General features: G+C 35.9%; 1 protein-coding gene and 1 long non-coding RNA gene across 3 annotated transcripts in view; both read right to left on the bottom strand.

The window, feature by feature from the left end:
• LOC110109305 (NADH dehydrogenase [ubiquinone] iron-sulfur protein 6, mitochondrial-like) overlaps positions 1–6,902 on the bottom strand; it is a 28,150-nt gene extending 21,248 nt beyond the window's left edge. The window contains exon 1 of one of the 2 annotated variants that reach the window (XM_028695880.1): positions 6,664–6,902. In XM_028695880.1, the coding sequence (XP_028551713.1) occupies positions 6,664–6,849 (186 nt within the window). In that variant the 5' untranslated portion in view covers positions 6,850–6,902. The remainder of the gene's footprint in view (positions 1–6,663) is intronic. The other variant, XM_020840313.2, reaches the window with a different exon arrangement.
• On the bottom strand, positions 3,232–6,657 carry LOC114579902. Its single transcript, XR_003701156.1, has 2 exons — positions 3,997–6,657; positions 3,232–3,858 (listed from the first exon to the last, which is right to left on the bottom strand). It is a non-coding gene; the product is annotated as an uncharacterized LOC114579902 (long non-coding RNA).
• Positions 6,903–13,611: the final 6,709 nt, after the last annotated feature.

Below are 13,611 nucleotides of genomic sequence, written 5' to 3'. Positions count from 1 at the left end.
AAGGGTTACCACCGGTCAGAGAACAGGAGCATGCAATTCTTCTAAGGGAAGGGGTGTCACCGAGTAGTGTACGACCCTACCGCTATCCCCAGATTCAGAAAGATGAAATTGAAAGGTTGATTAGTGAAATGTTGGAGGCAAGAATCATCAAACCTAGTGTGAGTCCTTTCTCTAGTCCCGTATTACTGGTCAAAAAGAAAGATGGAAGCCAGAGATTTTGTGTGGACTATAGGGCTTTGAATAAGGAGACTATTCCAGATAAATTTCCCATTCCTGTGATTGATGAACTTTTGGATGAACAGTATATAGCAGTGATATTCTCCAAACTGGATTTGAAGTCAGGATACCATCAGATCCGGATGAGGGAGGAAGACATCTCTAAGACGGCGTTCAGGACACATGAGGGACATTATGAGTTTCTGGTTATGCCGTTTGGGCTTACCAATGCCCCTGCGAATAGGGTGTTCAGACCGTATCTCAGGAAGTTTGTGCTTGTGTTTTTTGATGACATCTTGGTGTACAGTAGAACTGAGGAGGAGCATCTAAAGCATTTGAAGTTGGTATTGGAAGTTCTACAGGAGCATCAACTGAGAGCCAATCTAAAGAAGTGTTGTTTTGGCCAGTCTAGGGTGGAATACTGGGGCCATGTAGTATCCAGGGAAGGGGTGGCAGCTGATCAGTCAAAGGTGGAGGTAATGTTGAGATGGCCATTACCTAAGAATCTGAAGGAATTGAGAGGATTCTTAGGGCTGACAGGATACTATAGGAGATTTGTTAAAGGGTACAGTACTATAGCCTGGCCACTAACAAAGCAGCTAAAGAAAGATGGATTCCTATGGGGAGAGGCAGCCACAGCAGCATTTGAGACACTAAAGAAGGCTATGACCACGGTACCAGTCCTAACTCTATCGGACTTCACTCAGACCTTCATAGTGGAGACTGATGCTTCAGGATACGGATTGGGGGCAGTGCTCATGCAGAATCGGCGACCCATTGCCTACTTCAGCCAGGTATTAGCAGCCAGGATGAAGTCAGTCTATGAGAGAGAATTAATGGCTATTGTATTAGCCATCCAGAAGTGGCGACCCTACCTATTAGGTAGGCATTTCATTGTCAGAACAGATCAGAGAAGTCTGAAGTACTTGTTGGAGCAGCGGATGGTAACTAAAGAGCATCAGCAATGGCTTTCAAAATTGTTGGGGTATGACTTTGAAATTCAGTACAGACCAGGCGGGGAAAACAAGGCGGCTGATGCCTTGTCCAGATGTTTTGGTGAACTACAGACAGTGGTTGTGTCTATTCCTTTGATGTTAGATTGGGAGGCAATCAAAGTAGAGAGCTCGAAGGATGAGGAGTTGGGAAAGATCAGCGCTGATTTATTAAGGGAAGGTGATAGCCACCCAGGGTACTCAGTAGAGGGGGACAGATTGCTGTATCAAGGGAGGTTCGTGATGCCTAGGACTTCTATCCACATCCCAAACATACTCCAGGAATTTCATGGGAGCGCGGTTGGGGGTCATTCTGGTGTGCAGAAGACCTACAGGAGGATTGCTGCTGAGCTTTACTAGAAGGGAATACATAGAGATGTAGAGGAGATGGTGGCCAGATGTGAGATTTGTCAGAGGAACAAATACATGGCTATGTCACCAGGGGGGCTACTACAGCCGTTGGCGTTACCAGGACGAGTATGGGAGGAGATATCCATGGACTTCATAGATGGGATGCCCCGTTCAAAAGGCTTCATAGTGATCCTGGTGGTGGTGGATAGACTGAGCAAGTATGCTCATTTTATTCCCCTCCGACATCCTTACACTGCAGTAACAGTGGCTTCAGCCTTCATCAGAGAGGTGGTCAGGTTGCATGGGGTACCAGAGGCAATAGTGTCAGATAGAGACAAGGTGTTCCTCAGTCACTTTTGGAGGGACCGAGGGAGTTGTTCAGGTTACAAGGAACAGTTTTGAAAAGGAACACCGCTTATCACCCACAAACAGATGGCCAAACGGAGGTGGTTAACAGGAGCTTGGAAACCTACTTGAGATGTTTTGTGTCGGAGACACCTAAGCTTTGGGCCAAATGGCTATCCTGGGCAGAATACTGGTACAACACCTCTTTTCACTCAGCTTCACAAATGACGCCATTCAAAGTACTGTATGGAAGGGAGCCCCCTCACCTAGTGCACTTTGGGAATAGTAGTACTCCAGTTTCTTCAGTGGAGGAGTACTTGGGGGAAAGAGATCGGGTACTAGAAGATTTAAAGAAACATCTACTGAGCGCACAACAAATCATGAAGAAACAGGCGGACTCACACAGGAGGGACATGCAATTTGAAGTGGGGGAAAAGGTTTTTCTAAAATTACGACCTTACAGGCAGAAGACAATGGCGAGAAGGAGAAATGAGAAATTAGCTCCAAGGTACTTCGGGCCCTATGAAGTGTTGGACAAAATTGGGGCAGTGGCGTATCGACTGAAGCTTCCCCCATCAGCTATCATACACCCAGTTTTCCACGTGTCACAATTGAGGAGAGCTATGGGGGAGCATACAGTTAGTACGGCGTTACCACAGTTGAGGAGAGTTATGGGGGAGCATACAGTTAGTACGGAGTTACCAAAGACACTGACGGAGGATTTGCAGGTGATATTGGAACCACTGGAGCTCCGAGGTGTCAGGTCAGATGAAAAGGGAGAAAAAGAAGTGCTGATTGGATGAAAAGGCCTCCCCGAATTTGATGCTACTTGGGAGTCGTTTGAAAGAATGAAAAAGCAATTCCCCTCTTTTCACCTTGAGGACAATGTGAGTTTTTGGGAGGGGAGTAATGATACGCATGTGCCGGCCCAGGAGGGGCTGGCTGGACCGATCCAGTCCGGACAGGTCCAGGTCTACTCGCGGCGGACGAAACAGGGAAGGGGGGCGCAAGTAAGGTGGGCCCCATGGGGGGTTTAATGCAATCTTTTGGGGGGAAATTTTGAATGTAAGGGCTCTTTAGGTATTTTGGAGAAATCCATCATTGTTAATTAGGAGGTTTTGGGGGGAATTAGGATTATGTGGAATTTGAATTGTTTTGAGATCTAGGGTTTGGTGTTCTTGGGCTCTTGGCTTCGCCAGAGATCTTTGGAGAGTTTTTCTTCCTCTCGAATTGAAGGAAAGTTGTATCTTGCAAGTGCTTTTCATCGTTAATTGAAATAAAAGTGTTAGCTTCGTTTTCCTACGAGTTCTCCTACGTTTCCTCTCAGTTTTCCTTGTTTTTTTTTGCTGTTTTTCTGCTGTGGACAGAAATTTTCTACTGGATCTACTTCAGTTTGGCTAGGAACACTTGTGAATCCAAGTGTTTCCTATCACCTTCATTATGAAAGGGGAATTATCAACTCTTAAAAGAAGACGAATAATAATATAGTGGCATTTTAGGTTGGGTCACCCTAGCTTTTCATATCTCAAATTGCCAACAACAAAATAAAGGTGCATTTTAATGTAAAGTCAATCAACTTTCAAACACCTATTTTTAAATCTAAACCTTATAAAATTAAGTCTTTAGTACATAGTGACACTTGAGGCCACCTAAGATTCCACTTTCATTGATGATCATACCCATTAGTGTTGGATAAACATATTAAAAGACAAAAATGTTGCCAAATTAACTTTCAAAAACTTCCACAATATAGTTAATACTCAACACTCTGCCAATAACCAAAATTTGCACTCTTCTAGAGGCACATGATATTTCTACCAAATTTTAGGAAGTTGCTTAAATCAAAATGGCATTATTTCTCAAAGCCTTGTTTCAATGCTTCACAATAAAATGACAGAGCTGAAAGAAAAAATTATCACCCTTAGAAAGTCTCCAGATTCATCATGTTCACAACCTGATACAAGATACCTCATGTTATTCAAATATACTCGTACTTTATCTTATGAGGAAATGTATTTCATAAAAAATAAAACTATTGTTAAAGATTTAGAGTGGACTTTAAGTAGCTTCTTCAAGAGAATTTGAAGTTTACTTGATTTAGCTTTTCCAAGAAAAATTGGTGCAAACGTGAAGTTGTTCCTTCGTCAAGACTCGTTAATTCAACCCTTTAATATGAGAAGATGATGAAACAACATTTTCAATGCATGAACAATAAAAGATGAAAAATCAAGAATATGAAAAGAAGAGACATGCACTAAAAGTTGACGCTAGATATTTGGGAGAGCCAGATCCTCCTCTCCAATTGAGGACCATATTTTATCTTATTTTTCTTTGCATCTTATTTTAATAAAAATATTTTGTGAGTGTTCTTCTTCCAAACTTCTTGTGTGTTGTCCGCTAATTTTACAAAAAGTGTATATGTTTCCTGACAGTGATTTACATAAATACAATAGAATTCATGCCTATCTATATATCTAACATTCAAAAACTTCTTATTTCCTCGCATACCACCAAAAATGCCTCAAAATGATCACCCTCACTCATCATCATCATTAACATTATCCCAAACTTTTATGTCAGCAAATTACCATCTTGACTAATATAAGTAACCACTCTGCCTTCTCCAACATTAACCCTTACGCATGTGAATCCCTCTCTAAAAATGCTAGATGACCAATGAGTTTCATTGTTCCTAGCATCCCCCTCGATTTGACATATGTCCATCATGATATTTTCTCCAAAACAATAGCATCCCATGAGATCATCACATGTTCCTGGTGATCCCTTCTTCGTCAATCAATGCCCTTGGTAATTTTACAAAACAATTTTGTTTTCCTGCTAATGCTCCTTTTTTTTAGTTACAATTTTTAAATAGGACAACCCTAAAATGTTCTTCTTGTTCATTTTTATATGCTCTTTTCATTTTTCTTATTCTCTATTCTGTATAGCACCATCACAAATATTAATTGTCCTTCAACTGTTCCTGCCTGTTTTACCAAAACCCTCATATTGTTCCAAAAGGAACACTATTTTAGATTAGGCATCCAAGTTCACTAAGTTCTTTAGCTCAAGTTATTTCACCATGTTATTTTTATCCTCATGCGACTCTTCTTAAATCACAATCCTATGATTTAATAACAGGGAATTCAGCTTGGAGCAAAGGTGAAGAGCATTTTGTTTGTCACATTAAACCGAACCATACAGTAACGTGACAGTACATGAGGTTAGCAAAGTAATTACCTTCGATGCATTTAAAGGAAATTGATGGTATGAGGAATTACACTGAGTTTTGACTGTTATCTAAATAGATATGAACTTCATGAATGCAAAACCCCACCCATGCCACCCCACCTTTTTTACAAAGTGAAGCTCATGAATCATATGGAACGCTGCATTGAGACTTGCTTACTGATTATAAACAACAATATACTATTAGGTTGGTAAATCTTTAGTATACAATGATCCGCCAGAAGTTCTTTCCCGCTACAACAGATTCTTTTAAAATTTTTAAATTTTCAAATGTCACATTTCAAATATGAGTATGCATCATACTTGCTGCTCTCTGCAAGCACCAATGTGGGTGTGTTGAGGGAGAGAAAGAAAGAGAAGTTTTTCAATGATGTACCATCCTTCAAGATTAAATAAAAAAGAATAAGATGTAAAAGAAATCTAAATGCAACATCACTAAATAAGCAAGTTTATGCACCAAAATGAAGTGGGAGCAAGAATGATCTAGTTTCAAGCTGATTCAAGTCCAGCCCGAACATAGCTTGAATCGATTCAATCTCTAGCCGACTCAACTTGAATCAGCTCGATTTTGGGCCGGCTCAAAATTGAATCGAGCCAACACAAAGGCAGTATTATTTCTTCCTCTTTCATATATATATACATTGGGCACATCATGAGCAGGCTCTATCTATTCTAAGACTGACTCAAAATCACATCAAAAATCAGTTTGGCCTGATAATCTCTCTACTCAAATGTGAAGCAACCCAAAATATAGCAAATCAAACTTTATAAATATATATATTTAATTGCATTACTAATTATTTAATTAATTTATATTAATTATGTTAAATTAGATTATTAGATGGAGGCCCTCTAGGGTTTGCTTTTCAGCTGTTAGCCTGTTGCAATTTCTTCGTTGCTGCTTCGGCCTCACCAGCTTCGCGTGAAGCAGTGTGTTGAAATAGACGCTAAAGAAGCTTCTCTTGGCATCCTCCTTCGACGACGTCGGATCGGAAGTCACGTCGGGAGCTCGCTCGCTGCGAAGGTAACCATCTTCACCTCCTCCTCCTTCAAGACGGGAGCTCGCTCGCTCGCCGAGGGAGAACTTCGCAAATTCGTAAATCCCGGATTTCCGCCGAACGACGGGATTTACGCCCGCGCAAACCGTTTGGAAATATTTACAACAAATCTGGCGTAAATCTTGCTTAAACCCCGCTACCAAACAGCCCAAGAGAGAACAATTCCAGAAAGTAACAAACATAATCGAATACGATATAGGTCTTCTTACAAATTAGCTGGCACCCACAAACCATTATATTCTACCTTTTAACCTTAAAAAACTGCCATAAGACGAACACATAGATCTCAAACAAACCTAAATTCCCCTAGGAAACCAACACACCCTTTAAAAAGAAGGCATCTACGCACCAGATTATTGGCCTTTTTGAAGCAAAATCAAGATAAGAAAAGGGTGTCTAAGTCATAAGGAAACCCTATAGGCGTAGGTGAGGAGTGATGTTACGAACAATACCTGCATCCATTTGACCGTGTGTTCGCTAACGAGAGTGTTGAGGCTTCTGGCACTGCACTTCGTGGGGGAGATGATGGGGCCCAGCGTTTTGAGGAGGCCGGTGAGTCTCCTGGCGGCCATGATGCAACGGTACAAGAGCGAGCGAAAGAAGGTCGGGCCAACCGATGTACTTTTTCGATCTTCCATCGTAAAACTAAACAAAGATATTTATAGGAAAATCGCTTAAGTTTTTTTTTTTTTCCAAGGGCATTGATTTTATGTATCTATAATCTATAATTAATTAAATACATATGCTATTTATCTTTTATGTAAATATATCCAAAACTTTATGCGGGATCAAAATAATCAATATTTTTAATTCTTATCATAATTTATTTATTTAAAATCTAAAGTGAACAATTTTCATTCGAATATTAGAATTTGAACAATTTATGAACCTATTTTGAATTAGCTTTGAACTTTATTAAAAAAAATTGTACTTAAATAATTTTATATTTTTTATTACGATCAGCTCTATTATGTCTTATATCACTGGCACGCCAGAGGCTCCACTGAAAATACAACAAATTACACGCATTAGCCTATATTTGATAATATTTTATTTTTATTTTTTGTTGAATTTTCAAATAGTTTACCATATAGCTAACTTGGGAACCGCATCCATGCTAACCCTCCACGGAAGCATTTGAAAAATTAACCCATTATTGCCTATGATATCAATGTTGGGGTGCAATAGGAGTCATAGTTATATATTACCATGATTTGTAAGTAGTAAGATCTTACATATAATTCAATATATTTTTCAAGTTCATTGAAAAATGTATGAGCTCTTCATCACCCCTTTTTCGGAAATTTTTGTTCTCTCAGATGACAAACATTAGGATTTCTACAAATCACTAAGAGCCCTTCTTTTTTTAACTTGTTGTGTGTGTAGAGAGAGAGCTATATTATAATAAAAATTTATTATGTTTATCATGATTGAAGAGGGAACTATTTACAAAATAACAAAAACTTAGTCTTCACATATCATCCCTCGCCGTGCACTACGTGAATGTTTTCTCCATGTCAACATTGTTGATGTTCGAATAGTTAACTATTAGCATACAGCTTGTGCTCAGCTTCCCAAATTACTTCTCACATATAAATTCTCAAAGCTCACAGCAAATTATTAGAGAAAATTCAACAATTTTAAATTGTGTTATTTCTTTCAATGTTAAATATAATGAAATATCCCTCATCCTCTACATCATTAACCATTAGTAATAATTGATGGATGATGGCCCTAGAGAACTACAATTCATGAAATTTAATGAATTGAATAAAGAGGGGTCTCTCAACCTTGATAATGAGATTATTGCACTCAAATTATCGAGCCACTTGCTTCTATCAAATCTCGAGTTATGTATGTGAATTAAGCAATATAATACTTTGCAAATATGATTAGAGTAAATATCTAAAAATATTTAAAATTGATTCAATTTTATAAAAACATAATGAGGGTAGATAAAATGGCTTAAATCATGACCAAATCATAATAGGATCATGCTAAAACCGTTATTGAGCCATATTCAAACCATGCTCGAACCTTATCTTAAAATTGCATCAACCATTATTGAACCACATTTAAACATTACACAATAGTACATCATGGTGTTTCCATTAACAAGTATGAGGGCTCATATAGTCGATGTCATCATCATCACATATAATGGAAGGTCACCACATCACCATTTGCAAGTGAGAGGTTCACATAATCAAGGTATCCATCTTTGATTGTGAGTGTCGCATACTCATGTAATGTTGCATGTTCATGCATGCGAGGGTTGAAAAGCAACAATGTAATATAGTGTATTTTGAATTTGCTCAATTTTGTTGAATTTGAAATATAATAAAATTGAATTCAGGGATGTGCTCCAAATTCCTCAATAAAATACTTGACATTTATTTTTCTTTCAATCATACACTTTAAATTTAAAAATACTTTCATATAGTATACTTTGCACTGGAAAACAAATAGGATATTTGATTTGCTGTAAAATAAGATTTAGTGAATCCTCTTTTTGATATTTGAGTGGTCGTAAATTAAACTCATCAAATCTTACAGGCTAGAACAAGAAAAACAATTGTGACAATGAGTTATGTGCATAATCTCCAAGATGATGATGGTGTGGATGTTGAGGAACATATGTGATCAAGGCGTCGACGTTGATGAGGGTTTTTTCTGAGTTGTGTATAAATTATTATGTAAAGAAGAGTAACTCGTCTTTTTCGTGAGTCTATACTCCTAATTACTCATTTCTATGTTCTTTAGATTTGGACTTCTATCTACTTCTTCTAGGGTTTCCATCTTCTCTTTCTCTATTCTTATTCATTGTGGTTGAGTTCTATGAATGTATTCGATAGGCATAAAATATCTTGCATCGTTTCTACCTATTAATATAAAAACGATAAACACTTGGAGTGTTTATAATATGAGTTCTCATTGAGGACATGTACATGATTGCTAGTTATGTACAAATGTCTACAATTCATTGAAAAGGGTAGAGTTCCAATATTTTTTCATCGTTAAAGATGAAATGCTTCAATTAGTTAGGAGCGTAATGGCATGCTTTAAGAATAAGCAACTTTTATTACACTCCATGAGTTAAGATAAATTCTTGAGAGGATAGTGAATAAGTATGCTACATGAATTCTAAGTTGATATGGCACCTTTTCCATATGAAGGAAAGAAGCACACGACCGTTAAAAATGTATTCATCCATTAAGAAAAAAATCATAGCAATCAAGAGAGCGTGTCAGACTCCACATCTCAACAAAATTAACGTACAAGTGTTACAACTCGACCCGATATAACCCATAGACAAAATGAGTCATATCGTGTCAGATGGTGACATGACAAATTCTCAAAGATCTAATTGGAGATAATTATAAAATTTTAAATAATTTATAGACTATAGAGAGTCAGAGACACTAATATTTCAATAATAAAAAACTCAATGTCAAATGTTTTTTTATTCATCTAATAAATACTTACAATCATAATAATTATATACAAACAGACTAAACAATACATGACATAAACAATATATATCAAAGGGAAAAAGTCACGATAATCAAAATTTGACTAATATACCTAGAGTGATCTTTGGCTTGTTAGATTCGTCTCGTCGAGCCGTTCGATTTGAGTATAAGCTCGTTAAAAACGGAGACCGTTTGGTATCTCAAATTGCGGTTTGAACCTTCCAACAGTGCTTCGGGTCCATGATTCAGACCCATTTGGACTCGGATCTAGTTGAATTTGGTGTCGTTGGGTTCGTATTTCCGAGACGCTCAGTTTGACTATAAGTTTTCTGAAAATCGGAGTTCGAATGGTCTCCGAATTAATTTTTGAAGTTTCCAAACTTGATTTTTGCCTCAAGATTCGTGCCCGATCAATATAATTTTTCAACGACGTATCAAATATAAAAAGGATAAACACTTGGAGTGTTTATAATATGAGTTCTCATTGAGGACATGTACATGATTGCTAGTTATGTACAAATATCTACAATTAATCAAAAAGGGTAGACTTCAATATTTTGTCATCGTTAAAGATGAAATGCTTCAATTAGTTAGGAGCGTAATGGCATGCTTTAAGAATAAGCAAATTTTTTATTACACTCCTTCCTGAGTCAAGATAAATTCTTGAGAGGATAGTGAATAAGTATGCTACATTAATTATAAGTTGATATGGCACCTTATCCATAAAAATGAAAGAAGCACACGACCGTCAAAAATATATTCATTCATTAAGGAAAAAATCATAGCAACCAAGAGAGCGAGTCAGACTCCACATCTCAACAAAATTAACGTACAAGTGTTACAACTTGACCCGATATAACCCATAGACAAAATGAGTCATATCGTGTCGGATGGTGACATGACAAATTCTCAAGGATTTAATTGGAGAGAATTACGAAATTTTAAATAATTTATAGACTATTGAGAGTAGAGACACTAATATTTCAATTAAAAAAAACTCAATGTCAAATGTTTTTTTATTCATCTAATAAATACTTACAACCACAATAATTATATACAAACAGGACATGACATAAACAATATATATCAAAGGGAAAAAGACATGATAGTCAAAATTTGACTAATATACCTAGAAAACTAATATCTCAAAAATTTGTTACATGTCCTTATATATATATATTCATTTTCCAAAAATTATATACACTACTTAAATGACGGTATGTGGTTTGGACATATAATGACTTTTAAAAAACATTATTTAACATCATCAAAATATGAGCTATTACATCTTCCTCTTATCATGACCTGAAACAAATACAAAAAATAGGTACAAGCAATCATAACTCAGTAGACCATAATCAACCTACTCAAGACTTTAATAGTTGCCACCAATAATAAAATATAAATATTCATTTAAAATAAATTCATCCATGAAGAGGTCCAACCATATTGCTCAAAATAAATCGATGTCTGCATAGCAGTAAGTAGCATCTCTAAAAGTATTAATAAAAATAACAAAATACTAAGGAAATATAATAGTAAGCACTTCATATTCATATATCAGAATTTATCCCTGACAACATATATCATAAATAAAAAATTTAGGCCCTTATGACTCAATGTGTTAGCATATCTGATAGCATGCCCTTATTACTCACAAATGCATTGCACCATGGATATTTAGAAATTCCAGACCCTTATAACTCCCAACAAATATTATGTCAGAGTTTCATCAAACCATCAAAATTCATCCCGATTTACAGATTTCAATAATAAAAATACAAAATAAATATATTTTCAAATATAGTACACAGACTTAGAGTTATCACAGAGCTTCATGTAGCATTCTACTAACAATCAAACAATTAGAAATTTGGGGGAAAGTCATGTATTAAATATAACAATTTTAAAAAAAATTATCAGATAATCACACATTGTTCATAGCTATATTTCGTAACTTTTATTGCACTACAATACTATTTATAATTGTTAGAATAGTTTTTCAAATCATTAAAATGAAGTATTTTAAAAATTGCTCAATTAAAGTTCAAAAATAAAATACTAGAATGTGCATAATATTGCTAGCAATGACATATCAAAAATTATATAGTGAAATTTTGCTCAATAAACATATAAACCTAATATTGCATTAAAATTTCAATTAAAACATTAGGAAAATTCAGAAAACTTCAAATTATTAAAAATTGAAATTGACAAAACATAACTTACATTGACCTAATTTTTTTATTCGAATTGGACTGACGAACAAAAAAGACTTGAACAGCCCAAAATGGACTTTCTCACTTTAAAAAACACCATCTCCCTGTAGTTGGCTGCCTAAGAGAAGAAAAATGATTTGAGAACTAAAAGTTTAAATGAATTTTTATATTTATAAAATGTTTGATATCAGCGCCCCAGCTCTCAGACCTAGCGCAACATCACTTTCTTAAAACTTCAGCCAAACAAACAACATTGTGCAGCAACACCCCAAACGAGTGTCGCAATAAATGCCCAAAATGGCAGTGAGCTGAATGCCGTAGCACTGGCAACCCCCAACGCCATGGCGCTTCCAAGGAAAAATTCTAGAATTTAGATTTCATACATACAAACCCTTGAGACATGCTCAAAAATAGAACTCATGCATTCATACACATACGTGTTGTTCATAGACACATGTAGAATGAAAATGCAGGGAATTCAATTATACATAACTTACCAGGCCATGCTCAGACTAATATAGAGCATTGTAACTGTTGATGTTACAATAATCGCCTCATCCTTTCATTTTGGAAAGGGTACTCCAAATTTGTTATTATTATTTCCTTCCATTTTGGGATCATAAACTATAAAGGGTTCCAAAAATGGAATTTTATAAATGTGATGGAATAAATATGGCGTTGCATTAAGGTTAAGGTTAAGATTTCGTTTGGGACAATTTTTTTACTGCTTTATAAAGCTGTAAGAAAATCATCACAAATGAAGTCTAAATATGTTTAAAATATGTCAAGGATGATTCATAGACATGTTAGAGCATATTTATAATTATTACATCTAAATCTATTTAAAATTTTTAGTACAACTTTTTGTTAATAACTATACATAAATTTTTTATAATTATTACATCTAATAAATTTCATCATAAAAAATTTTAGTACAACTTTTTTTTTAATAATTAGACATAATTTTTTTTTTATAATTATTACATCTGATTAATTTCATCATAAAATTTTTTTTGAAACAAAAAAGATATAATTGCTTCCCCAAAAAATATATTATATATATAATAGCGGAACTGGATTATGATTAATGTTCTGAAAATAAAATTGTGTGACAGCCGCACAATCCAATTTGGACAGTTGGCTGTTAACTGTCGAAGGGAAAATTATTGGGTCAGGTGACCGGAGACGAAAAATAAGTTCGAACATCCAATAAAAATTTGTCGCGTCACCTTGCGCTTTTGACTGCGCTTTTGAGTTGTGCTTTAGTTGCGCTTTACTTGCGCTTTACCTGCGCTTTACCTGCGCTTTAGTTGCGTTTTTTGAGTTGCGCTTTACCTGCGCTTTACTTGCGCTAAATTTAAAATAATATTTTATTAATATCCGGACCTATCTCTGCATTCGGTCACCTAACCCAATAATTTGCCCTGTCGAAGGGGAATTTTTATTGCGTCCTCCCACCTGACGTAGAGATGCGTCCTCCCAGAGCTAAAATCGAGCTAAAAACGAGAAATGTCAAGCAAATACCGAGCAATACCAAACAATAACGAGGAATATCATCATGTGAATACCAATACCGAGCTATACCGAGCAATACCTAGCAATACAAAAAAATACATAGTTTTTCCTAGAGAAAACTCGGTATGTGCTCGGTATTGCTCGGTATAACTCGGTATTGGTCTTCACATGATGATATTCCTCGTTATTACCA

The sequence above is a fragment of the Dendrobium catenatum genome, unplaced genomic scaffold (assembly GCF_001605985.2).
Source record: "Dendrobium catenatum unplaced genomic scaffold, ASM160598v2 fragScaff_scaffold_703, whole genome shotgun sequence".
NCBI classification, from domain to species: Eukaryota; Viridiplantae; Streptophyta; class Magnoliopsida; order Asparagales; family Orchidaceae; genus Dendrobium; species Dendrobium catenatum.
The sequence above is the reverse complement of the archived record's forward strand: the minus strand, read 5'-3'. Positions and strand labels throughout refer to the sequence as shown.